This window comes from Emydura macquarii, unplaced genomic scaffold (genome assembly GCF_026122565.2).
Source record: "Emydura macquarii macquarii isolate MOO-44397 ecotype Brisbane River unplaced genomic scaffold, CSIRO-AGI_Emac_v2 contig_2636, whole genome shotgun sequence".
Taxonomy (NCBI): Eukaryota; Metazoa; Chordata; order Testudines; family Chelidae; genus Emydura; species Emydura macquarii.
The window spans coordinates 20,150,489-20,170,201 of NW_027132773.1; the positions used below are offsets into that span (position 1 = coordinate 20,150,489).

Below are 19,713 nucleotides of genomic sequence, written 5' to 3' on the forward strand. Positions count from 1 at the left end.
CATTACAGAGAGGGTCCTACACAGTAGGGAATTTCCACCATTTCTCCAAAATTATCTTGTTCCCATCTGCCAAAGCAGCCCTGGCTCAGATTGCATATTTTCTCCACAGATTGCTGGGGAGAAAATATGCTACAGTGAAAGCCATTAGTGTGTCAGCCTTTGCCAACTGTTACCACAACTATTGCTTATTTTAAGCATAGGGGATAAAGGGAGGCAATCTTCAATTCCACTGAGCAGGAAATGCAAACTATTTAAATAGCAACCACCGTTTTTAGAAGATATCAGATCCTCCTGCTGCGGTGTAACACCACCGAAAGAAGTGCACCCGGTTATAAAAAATTAAGGGCCCAGGATTGTGGCCCTTCCTGGAGGATCAGGCCCTAATAAGGAAGAGGTTGTTTTGCACAAGTCTGATGGTTATGCATTTCAAAGTCCCTTCTTTAATTGATGTTGTGTCATCTACAGCATTTTGTCAGCCCTGCTCTGTTATGAAGAAGCCAGAGCATGCATTGCAGCAGTAACATAGTGCCAGAGTCTGATCTCGTTGACATCAGTTTCAATGAGGAGCAAAGTCAATCAAGTTATCCCAGTATAAGATCAGAGTTAGGCCCACTATTTTTAGGTACATGCATATTGAACATCTTAACAACATTGCTGAAATACAATACATGCTTGTTTTCATTTGTTTGAATTTTAAGGTCTTTTCTGAAGGGGAATCTACTACAAAATGGAAGGAGAAGTGCTGTGGGGAGGGTGGATAATAAATAAGGCTAACAGATAAGCAAACTTGTGTTCTTTGGCTAAACGCAGAAGGGCAGATTCTCCTCTTGGTTAGCTAAATGAGATTATACAAAAGTAAGATCAGAATCTGGCCCAGAGATTCATACCCCGGCTGAGGTCCTTTACCTTTCCCAAATACAATGGTAATAGACATCCTACCCTGCTAAGTTCTGTATGGGATAGTTCTTCAGTTGTGCTACTACTTTGGTTTGTGATTAATGCATGAGCAAGATTAAGCAAGGATTCTCCATTCACTTTGAATTATTTTAACATTGCAGGTGGGTCTTTTGGGAAGAAGTGGGTCAGGGAAAAGCACTTTGCTATTTGCCTTTTTAAGGCTGCTGAATACGGAAGGAGATATGCAAATTGATGGCGTCTCTTGGAAAACAATCTCTGTGCAGGAGTGGAGAAAGGCATTTGGAGTTATACCACAGGTAATGACCAATGAAATGACAGGGTTTTAAGTATGCTTTTCCCCAGTATCGTACCCAGTTATTTTTCCATATGCAAACGGCAAACAGTTATATTGAGCCTAACATTAGTTGCTTTTGACTGAAAAACCAAAAGTAAAAACCACGAAAGAGCAATATGTAGCTCTCTCCTGTAGCAGAATGCTGCCTTTCAACAACAGCTCACTGCAACTTTTGTTGACAGCAGACTCCGACAAATAGAGAGGTACAGTACACACAGGAAATAGAAAGCATCACAGCTCCATGGCCTGCTTCCATCCCACACCTGTGAAGTGATTCACTTGTTGATCCAAAATGCATTAGTGCCACTTGCAGAAAAGGGGAACCATCTGATTTTACATGGTGATGTCACCTAGTGTCTTTTAAAGCCATTATATCACGTTAATGGATTTGAATGGTAGTTCTTGCACATTTCCCTTAACAAATCAGTAGTCATGCTGCTGTTAGTTTTCCTCTCACTTTAATGGCCTGCGCTTAGTTGACAATTAGATTGCGGGCTAGCTTATATCCATCTATGGTACTTATATGGCAGCCATTAACATGATTTCTGAGCTTTTCACAATCTGTAATGCATTTATCCTCACAACATTCCTATCAGATAGAAAGTACTATCACTTTGCAGATGGTGAGCTGAGGCAGAGAGATACTAGGACCCAGATCCCCAAAGTTTTTTAGGCTCCTAACTTTTGAAATCAATTGAAGTTAGGAGCCTAAATATCTTTGAGGATCTGGGCCTAAGCAACTAGACCAAGGTCACATAGGAAGTTGGTGGAGGAGCAGGAAATTGAACCTATCTCCCGAGTCCCAGGCTGGCACCATTCTTCCCCTGGTTATATTAATATGCTGTGACTGGGAAATGAACATTATTTGCCAGTCTAGAGTAAAATAAAATATTATGCAGTACAACTAAAATAAAGTATAGTAATTGTTCATTGTAACAGGAGAAAAGAACTATGACAGATTAAACATCATGCTTTTTATGTTATTGATGAAAATGTTTAGCCCTCCACAACAATGTTGATTCAGAACCTGTTGTATTGACATTTTTATATGTTTTGAAAGCTTTATGCTGCAGGAATTTTCACTAATATACAGGATTTATCTTCAATCCTTAGCAAATCATTTGAGTGGCGCAGTATAATTAAATTGACAATAGACTACAATCTTGCCAGTAAGACAGATATACATAATATCAGAAGATAGAGAAATAAAGTAGGTCATGTTACAGCTAAACCTTCTGCACCAGAAGGGGGATTCACTGAGTGGAGGACAGGTAGTGTTTCCAATATCACCCACCCGCAGGATGGGGAAGCTATAGTTCTTCCTGAGGACCACATAGGAGCTTCACTGCCTCCAGACATTGAATCAGGGCCAGCATCACCCAGTCTTCAGTTACATTACATCTCCCCAGCACAGAGAGAAGCTGCATCGTCTGGGCTGAGTCCTTGGGGAGTGGGGAGCTCCCCCTGTCATGCAAGTGAGCTGTGCTCACCTTGCTGCCCAAGAAGGGGGATCTCCATGACCCTAGGAACTGGTGGCCCATCTTGCTCCTCGGCACGGTGAGGGGAATATGTGGGCTTATTAAAAAGGTGAATGCCAACCAAAGTTCTGCTCATGTGCTCCCACTGGAGCAAAGCGTTGGCAAAGGTATGCAAATTTATTTTAAAAAAATACACCAGCTCTGAGGTAGCACATCTAAATTGGCAACAGATAAGGAGGCACCAAAGAAAGGTGTTAGAAACAGAGTACATGGCAGTTTATTTCATGATTCCCCACCACTCAAGAAAAAATCCCTACCATCCACCCCAAACCTCACTCCCATCCCCACCAAAAGGTAAAGGAGCATACAGTGTTTAATTGGTAAAGAAGCAGGTGCCGGGGCTCAAGCAATTTTTTTTACTTTCAGAACTGATGTGACAAGCAGTGGTGCCGGGGCTGAGCCCTGGTAAGCCCTGGCACAAATTAAGCATTGGGAGCCCGGTATTCTCTAGGGGTTAGGACAAGGAAATTAGCATCAGGAGGCCTGGACCCTACGTCCAGCTTTCCCCACCTATAGACGCTTGTGAAAGTAACATAAACCTCTGAGTTCCATTGTTTCTCTATCTATCAGATACAATAATAGTATTTGCACCTCTGTAAAAAGGCACAAGATCTGCAGATGAAAGGGACTATTCTTATTTTCCATATATTTTGGTAGCACTTACAGGCTCCAACCAGGTGTCAGGTGTTCATTGTGTACAAACAAATAAAACAGACATTCCCTGCCCCAGAGAGCTCATAGTCTAGGACTAGAAGACATAACATAGGGGTTATAGACACACAGTGGTAGGGGACAAGGTAATAGTGAAGGTGGGTACACTGCACAATAAGTAGCCTCAGTGGTTATAGTAATCACAGTGCAAAGTATTATTAATAAAAGCCTTTCAGTGCCAGTAGCCAAGTAAATGATAGAAGTACCATTTTAAAAACAAACTTGATTCTGTTAGCAAAATACAATAGACAGATTCCATGAGTTGTACAACCTACTCTTCCACTAGCCAAAAACATGGGCTAGTTGTTAAAAGTTATGCATTTAGTCCAGTTTTAAAGTGCTTTAAATGTGACATTAAAAGAGAACCTAGTGCCAAAAAAACCATGATCGTTAGCCAATTAAATAAGGTTGCATGGACTGTGGGCCGAACTGCCAGGCCCCTACCAGGTCTGTATGTGCATCTGGGGCTCCTGTCCTCAAGCCCCACAGTCAAACACTGAGTACTTATCATGAAACTGCACATTACTCCTCCAAAGTTCCCAACCACAGAGTGAAGTTATCTCTGCACTAGCATCCTCTGCTCCTGGGGAAAAGAAGTTACATACACCACAAAGCCTCTGCCACCAAGAGAACAAAGAGACTTTTGTTCTCTCCTTCACCACAGATTGGGGTGGGGTGAGGGTGGGGGGTGTTTATCCCCTGCCTGGAATCTGGCCTACAACAACCCACAGATATTCAAAGTCCTGGAGAGGGCTGTTGAACAATGTAAAAACATTGGAAGGGTTGATTTTTTTTGTACACTGCCAATCACCCCATGTCAACCTTCCCTTCTCCCCCATCTTTGCCATTTCTTAAAACAGTTTGATAATGGAAGACCTCAGTTGCTCTGTGGCATGCCTTTCTACAGATGAGTGCCCGTGGTTGCTCTTTCTACAGATGAGGGTTCCTGCAGAGATTCTCACCAGTGAGCCATCTAATCAGGCTTCCCCTCTCTCTGGCAGTGGCCAATAGCAGATGCTACAGTGGAAAGCACAAGAAACCAAACAGTGGCCACTATGGAATAACTGCCCAGAGGGGAAGTTTCTTCTTATCCCTCATCAGTTATTGGTTGGCTTTTGCCCGGAGGGTTTATATCCTTCTAGAACATATTTTGAAAACTTTAATGTGAAGCAGGAACTTGAGAGATCACATTGTCTGAAGTACGGTCTCAGTATACAGAGACCCACCTCCTCATGCTGGGCTGTCTTATGGGCCATCCTGCAGCAACAGCTGCATTACAAGATTTACTGGACTGTGTGTTCAGTAAGGTTGGACAGACATGTCCAGTTTCAATGTAATTAAGCTATTCTGCGCACTGTCATTCTCAGATGTTATACTTCAAGGTATTTGACAAAGTTAAATTAAGAAATGGCCCCCCCAAATTTGAGCCAGTTTGAGGCTGAGCATACTGTGAGGGTTGGGACCCATTTCACCTTAGAATAAAATGAAAAGAAGCCTGAGAACAACATTAAGGAGCATAAGCATGGGAACGGCATCATTTCATGATATGTAGAGAGTGTGGCTCTTATTATGATATTGCCTTGATCACATCAGATATCTTCATGATGTCCTATTACAGGCCTTTTGTCAGTGTGGTATATCACATGCGATTTTACAGATTTAAATGCCTAATATATATTAAAAGAAATCAAGCATGGAGAATAGGTTTAATATACTCTGTGGGACTGAAAGCTAATGAAAAGTGATGATACCTTTTGCCTGTAGTCCCCCACCCCACTTCATTTCCTAGCAGTTAAGAAAGAAAAGTGACTTTTTCCAGTTTCTAGCTCACATGATGGTTTGACTTTTTAGTATTTAACCTACTTTCTTCCATGTCTCTCTTTATATTCCTGAGATCATTTCCTTTCAGAGTTCATAGGCACATCTGTTATGCAGGCTTCCAAGTTGCCTCTGTAAAATGCAGAGAGCTGAAAAGTACAACTCCCCATAGATCCTACAGCAAGGGTCTTGCAGAGTCTGAAATCTTGCAGGGGATCCAGGGAAATCAACATTACAATATACTGGGCCATCTGCTGCCTTAGGTCCATGTGCAGAACTCCTATGGAGATCAGGAAAGGTGCCGCATGCTTACTGAGGGCAGCATATAGATTGTTTCCTGTTCTGAGAGCTCAGTCTTGCAAGGTACTTAGCATCTTCTATTCCCAGCAAGATCCATGGGAGATGAGTATCTTCAAGGGTTGCTCAGCACCTTGCTGGTCCAGGCCCTGAAAAGCTTGCAGAAAGCCCTACAGTTTTCAGTGCTTTTATGTTCCAGTTCTCTGTTGTAAATATTTTAAAACCGATGAAAGCATTCATAAATGCCTATGAAACCAGAACATTTAGACCTTTGTATATGGTGATTAAAGGAACACCCTTAATGTAAAAAATCACGTTCCCATCTGAAAATGTTGTACCTGCTCTAATTATGATAACCTCTAAGATGACCGAAAGAGAAAAAAATTATTTTTCTGTTAGCTTACTTTCTTCAGGTGACTGCACTTTATGTGTAGTCAGTTTCATTATTTTACAATGGAACATACTCTTCTTCAACTCCAAAACCTCTGTGTGTGTGTGAGGATTTGCCAGGAGCAGCAGCAAAGCTGGAAGTGAAATGGACAAGTAGAGCAGGCCGGATGATGACTATTCCATTTTGCAGCAACTTTCAAAGTTCCAAAATTTGTTTTTGTCCCACATTGGAATGAAAACTAAAGCCTTCAAAATGTTTGTGCGTACAGAGAGAGAGAGAGGGCTCTGGCCTGAGATGTGGTAGACCCATGTTCAAGTCCCTGCTTTGCTTGATTCAGAGCAGAATTTTCATCCGAGATCACTTGGAATCATAAAGAGCAAATCCTGGAACCTGGATCTTCCACATTCTACCGTTTAACCACCAGGCTATCGAGAGTGGGAGTCTAGCTCTCAACATTCCTGATGAAAGTTGTATCAAAATCACTATGTTCTGATGAAACATTTTCCTAGAATTTCACTTTGGCAAAAATGTTCTGACCAGCTCTGCTGAAGAGGCAGTTCACTAGAGAAAGAAAGGGCAGGGTGGAGGAGTGGTGGATTTAGGGGTATTCTTCTCTAGCCCATCTAAACATCAGCAGGAATAACCTTATGCATATCTTTAAGGGTAAAAGAAACACACACACACACACACACACCCAAAGGATACTATATCAGAAGAGTGAATTTAAAAGAACTTCAAATTGGCAGAGCCCCATTAAATAACTGGAAGAATAATATACCAAATTAGAGATTATTATGTCAATCATTCAATAGGCCTTGCAATACTTTACACAGTTTCTTTCCACCAAGTTACCATTTTCCATAATGGCAGTGCAGGTATGTTTTGTCAAGTAATTGATTCAGACAGCTAATTCCTGACCTAAATTTTTTTCAAGTACTGGTAATGGATATATCAGCAATTTTTAAAGGTTCATTCTTCATGCTAGGAGATATCTCCCCAACTTAGTATTTCATGTAATATCAATATATATAATAATGCCAAACTTTACAAGAAAAAAAATCTCTTTTCTTTCCCAGTCTCAAAGTTAAAACTCACAAGATACAAGAATTTATGTTCTGATTATAACCCTTCATAAATGTAAATATACATGCAAACCTTGGACTCTTACCATTTATTAATAAAATGAATTTAGTGTACATCATACAGGCCAGGACAAACCTATTGGCTGGCAATGATCACTGGCCTGTGACAAGGGACACTGTCACACAGGTGAGGAAATAGTTTTAAGGAAACGTGGCAGAACTTGTTAAACTCATTCATGTCCAAGCCCCAAAAGGATATTTTTTGGGCCTCGAGATCAGGGCTCCAAGAGCTGTGCAGGTTGCTTTGCTTCTCCTCCCATAAGAAATGGTTGGAGTTCCCCTCATTGTGGCCAATCAAACCAATCTGTCTGCCTTCGTTGGGAGAGGAGGGAAATTTGGAAAGAACTTGAGATCCCTTATAGACAATATTTCCCCCACCATATTTTGGAATGAAGTGTAGATGACGAAGTGTTGTTGCTTCTGTCTCTGATGTATAGGAAATTGTTACGCAAGACGTTTTAGGGATAAATTCCACTTTGCATCTACTTGTAATTACTAACTAAGGGGCACACTTTTTGCCCGGGTGACATGAGATTCCTGCTAGAAAACATGCATGCAGTTATAGGTCTATATTTCTGCCTGTAACTGCATGGGTAATAACTGTAGCTATGTGCACAAATGGCTATTTAATTGCCTCCCATTTTCAAATTTCATGTTGTAATGAACCCACTGGCTCATTACTGAGGTAGGGAGGAAGGATCTAAGCAGTGTAAGGAGCTGTTATCCAAGTCAACATCCCGTCAGTAGAGTGCTCTATAATTCCCTGAGTTCAGGAGAAGAAAGTATCTAGAATCAGAGGAGACCAGGCTGGACCGAGAGAGAGGCTGGGTGAGAGCAGCAGCAGTAGGAGGCCAAAGGCAGCAGCCTGGGAGCTGGCAGCAGAACTAAGGCCAGGCAGAAAGCAGTTTAAGAACTGGGACTGAAAGCAGAGAGCTGGGCAGAGAAGCAGCATATTACCACAGCTCAGTGGCTTGCAAAAGGAAGGTGTGGGGGCAGCTGCACATGGGATGCACTGGAGAACAGTGCAGCCAGGATCCCAACAAGATTCTGACCTTTATATTCGTGAACTGGCCTGCCCCTAGGGTCTGGTTTAGGAACTGCTGGGTTGATCTTCTACTGTCATTAAGTAATTGTAGATAGGGTATTTGCACCTTTTGGTTTCCAGCAGTCCTCGGAAAGTAATATTCTATTACTCACATCTGAGTACAATGTAGCTTGTGAAGGGCCTAGCACTTCAATCACCTACAGAGCATGCAACTCCAAACCTGTGGTACACCCCAGCACACTACCAGACATCTAGAGGGGACTTTTGTATGAACGCACACAGAGATGTTCTCTAGAGGGGTCAGTTACAGCAACACCACGACATCTACTTACTACTTTATTTCTGCACTATTTTACCTTGACACTGCCTATTATAGGATGCCAATTCTGAGAAACTGTAGCTCATATCATCGCCTGTCAGTGTTAATCTAGGGTGATTTTGAACTGGTGCCCAGGATGCAGAAGGCTCCATATCGATTACCAGCCCCCGAGACATCCAGGTCCTCATTTGACAGGTTTTCTTGACACACACGTAACCAGCACAGAACTCTCTAGGTTTCACTAGCCATTTGTTCACTTGAAACAGCTAACATTTACAGTGACTTGTTCGTTATAATTGGACTCCAAACTGCACATGTGACACTAACACAATATTTGCACAAGTGAGACCTGCATAGATATTAAGGAGCTAGAAAGAAGGAAACGTCTTGCTGAACTGCAGAGGAGGCTGCCAGAATTCAGGACAATGCCACATCTCATTTGTGAATAAAATGCACTAATTTTAATTGCCATACTTTAAGACAAAGAGTTTTTGAAAGTGGCAGTTACAGGAAAAGCAGTATTTCAGAGCAAGAAGATATGGTACTCTGTGTGTGTTGCACGTGGGAAGGAATGCTAGTTAGGTGTAATGAAGCTGTCCGTTTTCTAAAAACTGGTTTGTTCAGTTAACTTCTTCACCACTTCAGGACTAAAATAGCTACTTTATTAGTTAAATATATGGCAAATGAAGTGTGAAAGCAGCCATACCAGACACAGTTTTCTCAGTGCTGTTAGCTCCACAGTGCCCAATAGTCATAAGAATCTAATTCTGATGCAAATATGCTCACCGCAAGGAGGATTGTGACTCCTTTAAGGGTCCCTGCTGCCCTGAGTTATGAGATAAAGGGGCATCATTTCAGCTGAGCAAGAGGGAATTGAAAGCCCAGCTCAGCTGAAGGGCATTGTTATACCAGGCTTAGCCAGGGGCATGGGGAGGGTATTTATACCATGTGCCCTCCTGACACAATTCTCTTTGATGCTCACCAGCAGTGCAGGAACCTCATTTAAGCTGCTCCAGTGAGAGCAGAATGAGATTCAGCACTGGTTTCTCATTTCTGGAGCCCTGAATTGCACCAGTTTATATAGAAGTGACACATTTGTGATGACTGAAATCGTTTAATTAAGGCCATTTGAACACGTATCAAAACCACTTTGGAATTTGACCAAAGGCATCACTATGTAGTAGTTCATTTCTGGGGTACTCCAAGTACTGGAGTCCCAGGTACACGTCAGGTTATGATTGTGTTAGTTTGTCAAACTATGTGGAGAAATCAGTGTATTCCCCTCTCTATCCCTGATTTTAGCTCGTGTTATCTGTGTCTCCTTTTTAGAAGCATTAACACACACACTAAGGCTAAAAGTCAGTTTCTGCGAGAAATTTTACAGCTGTAAATCACTTTCATTTCAAAATAGGTTTCCTTTAAATAAACATTTCCTATAGGAAGACAAAAGGGATGAAGAGAAAATAATTGTCTTACAAGTTATCTACAACTAATATTTGTTCAAAGTGCACAGGGGAAGCAGCACAGCCATTATACTATTTCCCACTAAGATACTGACATCAACAGTGAATTCTATCTGCTATGGGCAATAAGGTGTATCAAGTTACACAGCAGGTGTCACATTAGCTTAATCTCATTAGAAATAGTTGTGCAATCTCAGTGTCATCTGAAGTACAGCACTTCATTTATGTCAGAATCTAATACACCCTTCTAATGTAAAAAGAGATTAAACAAATATTTAATTTCAGCTGTGTCATCACTTTTCAAACTACAAAATGCACTGTAGCGTCATTGTAGTACAGTGACAGGAGGGGTTCTCCCATCAAAAGTAATTAATCCACTTCCCCAAGAGCCAGTAGCTAGAGTGACAGAAGAATTTTTCCATTAACCTAGTGCTGTGTAGACTTGGGGTTAGTCAGTTTAAGTACATCACTCTGGGGTGTGAACTTTTCACACTTTTGAGCGACATAACTGGGTCGACTTGACTTTTGGGTGTAGACCTAGCCTAAGAGATGTCCACTTATACCTGTAAAAATAGGGAACTGCTTCTGACCACATTGAAGTTAAAGGCAAAACTCCTACAGATCTCTGTGGGAGAAGGATCATTTTCAAGATTAAGAAATCTCCATCCTTTCCACACACCACACAAAACAGGACAATGCCATAGCGTCAATTGTGCACGACTCCTGAATACATGAATTATTGCTTTTCCTCTCATGAATCAGACTTCGCTATGTGCTGAGTATCACTGGAACTAAATTGAAAAACAGAACTGGATTGTGGTGATACATATGGAAGTGTTATGAAGTTCATGTAACTTTTGGTAGGGCTGGTCAATAAATGGATTTTCTGTCCCACAGGAAATCAAGATTTTGAAAAAAATTCATCTAAAATCTGGACTAAAAATCTGAATTTCTAGGGGACAATGAAGTTCTGAAAAATAATTTTTTTGAATTTATTTTGATTTGAAGCATTTTATGTAATGTTTTCAAATATAAAATTAAGTCAATTTCAAAACACAAAGTCATTTTGAAATGGAAAAAATGTTTTGTTCCAAAAATGTCAAAATGGGATGTTTTGACATTTTCAAAACTTTTTTCTTTCAAAAATGAATTTGTCAAAACAATTTTGTGGAGAAAAAAATTGGTTTAAATAAAACAGCATTTTCTGACAATTTTAAATCAACTCCACTTTTGGTATGCCAGGCAGTTTTTAAAATATTTCTTATTTATTTTGTACTCCCACAGAAAGTGTTTATATTTTCTGGGTCTTTTCGGAAAAACTTGGATCCGTATGGACAATGGAGTGATGAAGAATTATGGAAAGTTGCAGATGAGGTAAAGCTGTTCAATATTATTTGTGTTGTTCATCAATACTATTTGTGTAACTCCCCTGTAATGAAGAGAGTTACAGTGGGAAGGAATTTGGCCCATTAACTATAAAGATATCATTTATGTAGCATCATAGATAACACGGTGCTCAAACAAAAAATATTGTCCCTGCCCAGAAGAGTTCACTGTCTAATTGGGACAAGTATAAATCAAACAATTCTAGGTTAAAGTCTGTGGACAGACTTCACATGAAGTTATTTGCAGAGACATGTTGTAGGCAGATCTTTGACATCATATAGCCCAGCCTTTGTAAATTGGAGTTGAAGCACTGAGTAGGTGATACATCTTTATAGCAGTGACTACATCCCCTTGAAATTCAGCTGCAGTCAAGATGTAAATAGCCTATGCCCTCAGAAATGCTTGATTCTTCAAAGCTCAGCCCCCATAAGGAGATTCTAAACAGATTTGGAGTATTCCACTCATTCACCTTCTACAATTATTTTTTTTCATTATAATCCAAACCTCCTACTTTCTCCTCCCAAACCCCTAAAAATACTCAGATTTGGGACTGTCTGTATGCAGTTCAAAACTGTTTGTAGGTGTTAAGTCTATCTGTTAATGTTCAGTGTATGACTTAACTGTAATAAAACAAAATGTAGCTCAAGTGGTTGTATTGTGTTACATTTACGTAGTGTCTTGGGAACAAAACATATAGAAAGGTTAATACCTTGCTTATTACCCAACAAATGGCTTTTGGCAGAGCCAAGTAGAGAGAAACATTAATAAAACTTGCATACAACACAGTCTGAGTGCTCTGATCTATTATTTAGCATAGGTGAGGTTTCAGGATATGGCTCTGCTGGATGACCCAGCAAGAAACTCAGATGAGGAAGTTAGTTTAGAAAATTCATTGCACCATTTATCACTCTGATGTTTTGCTGATCATATTAAAATGTCACTGGAAGACATAATTTTCAACCAGAATCTTTAAGAGTGAACTATAAAGTTGAAATGAAAAGCATCCTAATAAACACCTCATGCCCCAACTAACCAGGCTGCCTTGAGGATCAGAATCGAAGACGGGCACTCAGCCCAGTAATAAGTTTTAACTAACGTTTATAAAAAAAAAAATGTTTACCAGTCATTACAATTCCCTAGCACTTTGTGACTTACTAAAGATTACCCAGAGTGTAGCATTTTGTGACATCACGCCTTCCAACACTTACATGCATTTTATGTCATGGAAAGATGCTTTCTGGGATGGGATTAGGAAGTCCCATAGGAATGGGAGAAACGCAGTGGAGTTTTAGATTTTATTTTACCAAACTAGAAATTGAAATTGTTGGTTTTCTTGCTAAGTTGATGACTTGGTAATGTTTCTTCAAGCTCCCAGGATATATAAACCCATGTTTTTAAAGGAAAAAAGTCAATACAAAATTTCCCACACTAAACAGATGCTTGTATTATGCAAACCAGAGCCTCTATCCTGCAAACACTTGCACGTTTAAATATATGCATGTAAGTAGTGCATATATATGTGTTCATGCATAAATTCTTGCTGGATTGGGTCCCAGATGATTATAGTTTTATTTAGAGTGTGCAAAAATCACAGTACTAGAGAAATCAAAATATGCCCTAAGCCAGCATGGTTATTAAAATATAAATAATGTGCATAAGAGCATATAAAAGTCCAGCACCTGTTTTTGAAAAATGCTTATCAGATCATGATAAGAAGTGCTAATACTTCAAGATGCTAGAACAAAAAACAAAACACAACCTTTGCACTTACCTTTCACTGTCTGGTATCTGCATGTCTTAGTGGGTAATTACTTTATGGTACAACATTACCTATCCCAACAGTCTTCTTCCACCTTTATCAACACCAGTCTTTCCTTCCCTTGTTTTCGTGGCAACCTCCAAAACCCACAGGAGTCTGTGTCAAACATTAAGAGTCTCTTTCTTGGGGAGAGCTACACATCTATTGCTTAGATTCAGTTCAAAGGGTGCCAGCTTCTGGATCCAGGCAATAGTCGCCAACCTCTCTGGTCACACTGAACTTTTGGGTAGACAGCAAAACAATTACCTAGAAACTCAAAGGAACATGCAATCATACAGCCCAGAGATAAGCTGGACAGATACCAACCTCTTTCTGAACATAAGGAAATCTTTCTCTGATGCGACTTTGGACTTGCTTCTCCACAATCCTGCACAGGTGTCATTTAATCAGAGTGGCTGTAAAATAGCTTTGGTAACACTTGACACTTCACTTTGCACAGGTGTAAGTGATGACAAGATGCAAGGCAGTGGAGAGTTAGGTCCTGGCTCTTGCTCTCTCTCCCTCTCAGAGAGGATGCCAGCTCTTCCCATGTGCTCCTGATCAGCTGATGAGGATCACCTGTTCTCATTAATGCGGATTCAGCAACAAACTCCTGCTAGTTCGCTTTTCAGGAGCTCCATTTATCTGCTTGTCCTGATCAGAATCTAGGGTGTATAAATGTGGCCTTTATTCCCAAAGCTTCCTCAGTTCAGATCTAGGGCACTAATCTGTTCCTATGCCTTCTCTGGGGTTTGTGAGCTTTCTTTCCCATGCAAGGCAATTGGGGAAAGAGAGTTTTGTGGTCAAGGAAGGGCTCCCCTAAAGTCCTGAAGATTCTGTACACCCCTTTACATATCCCTTTCCAACAGTTTATCCCTGCCTCATTCTCTCCCTACTTTCTTCCCCATTCATTATCAGGCTTTTTGTTTCTTCCGAGTCAGCTCGCTCAAATGGCTCAAAAGGCCATTGTCTCCCCTGCACCATTCACCCCAGGAAATGGACATGAGAGTCAGACAACCAGCACCAGAAAAGTTCTCTTCCCTCTGGAAATATGGCAGCTCTGGTATTAGAGCATAGTCTGCTTCCTGCATCCAGGGCTTGGATATCTTTCTCTCCCTTCCCACAAGGTCCACAGCAGGAGGATCTGTTTCTTTTTCTCCCCCACAGCCCAGGGAAGAAAGTGCCATGATGATTCCCTTCCCATCCCCCTAGACTGTAGTGGAAGTCTGAGGGCTGAGAAGTGGGAGTGGGTTATTGGCTGTAGGTTGAGAGTAGAGCTGATCAGAATATTTTTTGTCCTCCTGTGGAAAATTTTGACTAAATGATGGGTTTTTCCCCACCCACTTTTATCAACATTTTCAATAGAAAATTGATTTTTTAAAGTCCAAAATGAATTATTTTTGATTTCAGAAAATTGTTTAAAAATTATTTTATACGTTTATTGAGACAAGCAGACACTTTTTATGAAAATTTTATTTCCAGTCACTAAAATTTGACAGAACATTTTCAAGCAGGTGTAGCTGAGAGGCAATAGCCATCTGGGCAGTAATGGGCTGTTGCTCCCACTGCTGAATAGAGAAGCAAATTCTAGTGATGTTTTTTTGGTTGAGAATTTTCTCTTTAGGTATTAAACTAAGAAGGAGATATTTAAAGAGTAAGGCCGTATTCACAATACTGAAAAGTTTTATTTTAAAGTGTGCATTGTTAGGGAGAAGGGGCCATTCTGGGACATATCACAAGAAATCAGTAAAGTCCCTTTAAGAAAAAGACTGCACTCCACAGTTTTTCAGGTTTTTTTTCATGTGCAAAAAAAACCCAAAATCCAAAAACAAAACAAAAAAGCAGTAAAAAAGAAGTGTTACAGAATGACACTATGTACTTTTTAAAAATAGGACTGAGCTGATTGTGTATGTACTCTGCTCTTTTGAAAGCCCATTTGTTAGAGAATGCTACAAACTGCTGATGTGACTTGGGGAGGACAGCATAAAAAGAAAGTTCATTTTTGCCCATTACTGTGTTAAATACTTATGCTCCACTTTAGCTGCCGGAGAGTGCAGTGGACATTCAGCAGCTACTGCTGAAGTCAATATCTTCTTCTTTTCCTACTATTTCTTCTTCTTTTCCTTTATGCCACTTTTCCTGGTGAGAGTCACAGCAGCAGCATGGAGAGCAGAGAAGAACAGACCTCCCTTTCTTCTGCAACAGGTTCCAGCTCTTTTTGGAGGATTCCTAGGCATTCCCAGGCCAGCCAGGAGATGTAATCCCTCCAGCATGTCCTGGTTGGCCTCAGGGCCTCCTCCCAATAGGATGTGCCTGGTATTTGTCCAAAGGAAGCTTGCCAGGAGCCATCTTTATCAGGTGCTCAAACCACCTCAGCTGAGTCCTCTCAATCCAGAGCAGTAGTGGCTCTACTCTGAGAATCTCCCAAGCCACTCACCCTTTCTCGGAGAGTCAGCCCAGCCACCCTGCAGAAAAACCTAATTTCTGCTGCTTGTACCTGCAATCTCATCTTTTTGGTCATTACCCAAAGTTCATGGCCACAGTGAGGATGGGGACGTAGATTGACCTGTAAACTGAGAGCTTCGTCCGAAAACTCAGCTCCCGCTTCATCACCACGGATTGTTACAGCGCTTGCCTCACTCCTGCCACCACACCAATCCACCGCTCAATCTCCCGCTTCTTCTTACCATCACTTGTGAACAAGACCCCTAGATACTTAAATTTTTCCACTAAGGGCAGCTGCTCCCCCTTTACCTGGGGAGAACACTCCAATTTCTTCCAAGAAAGAACCATGATCTCTGATTTGGAAGTGCTGATTCTTATCCCTGTCGCTTCACACTCAGCAATGAAGCATTCCAGTATGCCTCAGAAATCACAGTCTGAAGAAGCAAAAAGGACATCATAATCTGAGGGAGTAGGCTGATGTGATTGCAGAGCCATTGGCCAGGTTCTGGATGGTTGGAAAAAACCCAGTATAGTGCCAATCTTTAAAAAAGGGAAGGAGGAGGATCTGGGGAACTGCAGACCAGTCAGCCTCACCTCAGTCCCTGAAAAAATCATGGAGCAGGTCATCAAGGAATCCATTTTGAAGCACTTGGAGGAGAGAAAGGTGGATAAGAAGCAATGAATATGGATTCACCAAGGGCAGGTCATGCTGACCAACCTGATTGCCTTCTATGATGAGATGACTGGCTCTGTGGACGTGGGGAAAGTGGTGGATGTGATATACTTTGACTTTAACAAAGCTTTTAATACTGTCTCCCACAATATTCTTGCCAGCAAGTTAAAGTAGTATTGGTTGGATGAATGGACTGTAAGGTGGATAGAAAGCTAGCTGGATCATCTGGCTCAACGAGTAGTGATCAATGGCTTGATGTCTAGCTGGCAGCCGGTAACAAGCAGAGTTGGTCCTGGGGCCAGTTTTGTTCAACATCTTCATTAATGATCTGGATGATGGGGTGAATTGCACCTGCAGCAAGTTTGCGGATGACACTAAACTGGGGGAGTGGTAGATATGCTGGAGGGTAGGGACAGGATACAGAGTGACCCAGACAAATTGGAGGAGTGGGCCAAAAGAAATCTGATGAGGTTCAACAAAGATAAGTGCAGAGTCCTGCACTTAGGACAGAAGAATCCCATGCACTGCTACAGACTGGAACCAACTGACTAAACAGCAGTTCTGCAGAAAAGAAACTTGGGGTTACAGTGGACAAGAAGCTGGATATGAGTCACAGGTGTGCCCTTGTTGCCAAGAAGGCTAATGGCATACTGGGCTGCATTAGTAGGAGCACTGCCAGCAGATCAAGGGAAGTGATTATTCCCATCTATTCGGCATTGGTGAGACCACATTTAGTGTATAGTGTCCAGTTTTGGGCCCCCCAATACAGAAAGGATGTGGACAAATTGGAGAGAGTCCAGTGGAGGACAACGAAAATGATTAGGGGGCTGGAGCACATGACTTATGAGGAGAGGCTGAGTGAACTAGGCTTGTTTAGTCTGCAGAAGAGAAGAGTGAGGGGGGGATTTGATAGCAGCCTTCAACTACCTGAAGGGGGTTACAGGGAGGATGGAACTAGGCTGTTCTCAGTGGTGGCAGATGACAGAGCAAGAAGCAGTTGTCTCAAGTTGCAGTGGGGAAAGTCTATGTTGGATATTAGGAAAAACATTTTCACTAGGAGAGTGGTGAAGCACTGGAATGGGTTACCCAGGGAGGTGGTGGAATCTCCATCCTTAGAAGTTTTTAAGGCTTGGCTTGACAAAGCCCTGGCTTGGACGATTTAATTGGTGTTGGCCCTGCTTTGAGCAGGGAGTTGAACTAGATGACCTCCTGATGTCCAACCCTAATCTTCTATAATTCTATGATCTGCAAACAGTAGAGATGCCACTTCCAAGTACCTATACCAGATACACTCCCCAACTCAGCTGCGCTTTGATATCCTGTCCATGAAGATCACAAAAAGGAGTGGAGACAGGACGTACCCTTGGTGGAGTCCAACACCCACCTTGAATGAACACAACTTAATGCCAAGAATGTGGACACAACTCTCACTCTAGGAATAGAGGGACCGGATAGCGTGCAGCAGCGGCACTGGCATCTCATACTCCTGCAGCACTTCCCAGAGGACATCTTGGGGAACATGGTTATAGACTTTCTCCAGGTCTACAAAACAAAGATAGACCAGGTTAGCAAACTCCCATGACACCTCAAGTATCTGTGAGAGAGCAAAGAGTTGGTCCATTTTTCCATGTCTGGGGCAGAAACTGCATTTTCCTCCTGAATCCGAGGTTCAACTAATGGGCATATCCTCTTCTCCAATACCCTGGCATAAGCTTTGCCATGGAGGTTGAGAAGTGTGATCCTCCTGTAACTGGAACATGTCCTCTGGTCTCCCTTCTTAAAGATTGTGACCACCACCCCGGTTTTTCAATCTCAAGGTACCGCACCCGCCTTCTGCACAACATTGAAGAGGTGTGTTAACCACGACACCTTGTTGTTGTCCAGAGTTTTCAACATCTCCGGGCGAATCTCATCCACTCCTGCTGCCTTACCACTGCAAAGGCACTTTACTGGTGCAGTGACCTCACCAATCCCACCGGGGGTTTCTGGTACTGCCTCCTGAAAGGAGGGCATGTCCACCGGGTTGAGGAGTTCCTCAAAGTACTCCTTCCACCTCTCAACCATCTTCTCAGTCAAGGTTCATGTTTCACCATCCTTGCTGAGAATAGCCTGGGCAACATCCCGCTGACCCCTTCTAAGGCAATGAATGGTTTGGCAGAACACCTTTGAGGCTGTCCGGTAATCATTCTCCATGATCTTTCCAAACTCCCTCCAGTCTCTCGCTTTTGCTTCAATGACCATCACAGCTGCAGCCCTCCTAGCCCACCAGTATCTCTCAGTTGTATCTGGAGTCCAATTCATGAGCATTTATCAGAAGGAATTCATCTTCATCTTGACAACTTCCCTTGCCACTGGTGTCCACCAGTGGGTCCTAGGGTTGCAACCATGACAGGCACCAACCGCCTTCAGGCCACATTTTTTCGTGGCTGCCTCAACGATTGAGGCCTGAACATGGTCCACTTGGACTCAGTGTTCACTCACCATCAAGTTGTGATCAAGTTGACAGCTAATTTTTGCCACTAGAACTCACTGCAATTTTCAAAACCTGAGTTGGGCGCCTCATCTCCTTATACAATACATGGAGAGATTGCCACCTTAGAATGAGATCTACAAAACCCATCAAGCAAAGGCAGGGAGCCAACTAAGCTAGCCAATGGGAGAGGCTGATGACAGAGTGTGTGCTAAACCTTGCCCCTCTCTCAGAAATATGCATCTAAGTCTAGGCTGTAGAGAGGCACCTAAATCTGCTAGCGATTCTCTGCTGTGAACTGTCTTTAGCATTATGCATCTAAGGCATTGTTGCAAGAATCTGAGGTAGGTAGCTCCCTCATAACATTTGGATAGGATACTCATATGGATAGGCCCCCTTCCACCTGATGAGGAGAAGGGATTTGAACTGAGATGTGCCATTTCTCATGTGCGTGGCTTACCCCATCAGGCTATGGGATATTTTGATGTAGGTCTCCCTCAGTCTCACCTGTTGAAACTATTGCATTCTGGATAAATAATTAAAGAGTCATTTCAGCCAGAGGGAGAAAGAGAAAGAGAATGAGCACACAAGCATGAGAATGGCTCCATAGCACAGGATCCACTCTCTCTTCTGCAATCTTCCCACCTCTCACCCTTTTCCCCCCCGTGTGAACTCACCTGAGGGCCTGATCAGGTAGGCAGCCTCTGATCACGCCTACCAGATCAGGTTCTGCATGCAAGTAAGATGGTGGAATGACTGTCTCCCTTGACTTATGAATTGCTCTGGGGTTTAAGTGGGAGAAAGATGCTGGGGTGCCTAGAGGGAGGCAGCAATGTGCGTGCCCAGAGGCAGAAACATATATGTCTGGGAAAATTTGCATATCTCAGAGAGGGGCAGGGTTTAGCACACACTCCTGTCATCAGCATCTCCCCTTAGCTAGATTAGTTGGCTTCCCCCCTTAGCAT

General features: G+C 42.2%; 1 protein-coding gene across 1 annotated transcript in view; it reads left to right on the forward strand.

Annotated features, from left to right (window-relative positions):
* CFTR (CF transmembrane conductance regulator) overlaps positions 1–19,713 on the forward strand; it is a 126,993-nt gene that overhangs the window by 97,704 nt on the left and 9,576 nt on the right. Inside the window, exons 23-24 of the mRNA XM_067564253.1 lie at positions 1,059–1,214; positions 11,261–11,350. Coding sequence (XP_067420354.1) covers positions 1,059–1,214; positions 11,261–11,350 — 246 coding nt within the window. The remainder of the gene's footprint in view (positions 1–1,058; positions 1,215–11,260; positions 11,351–19,713) is intronic.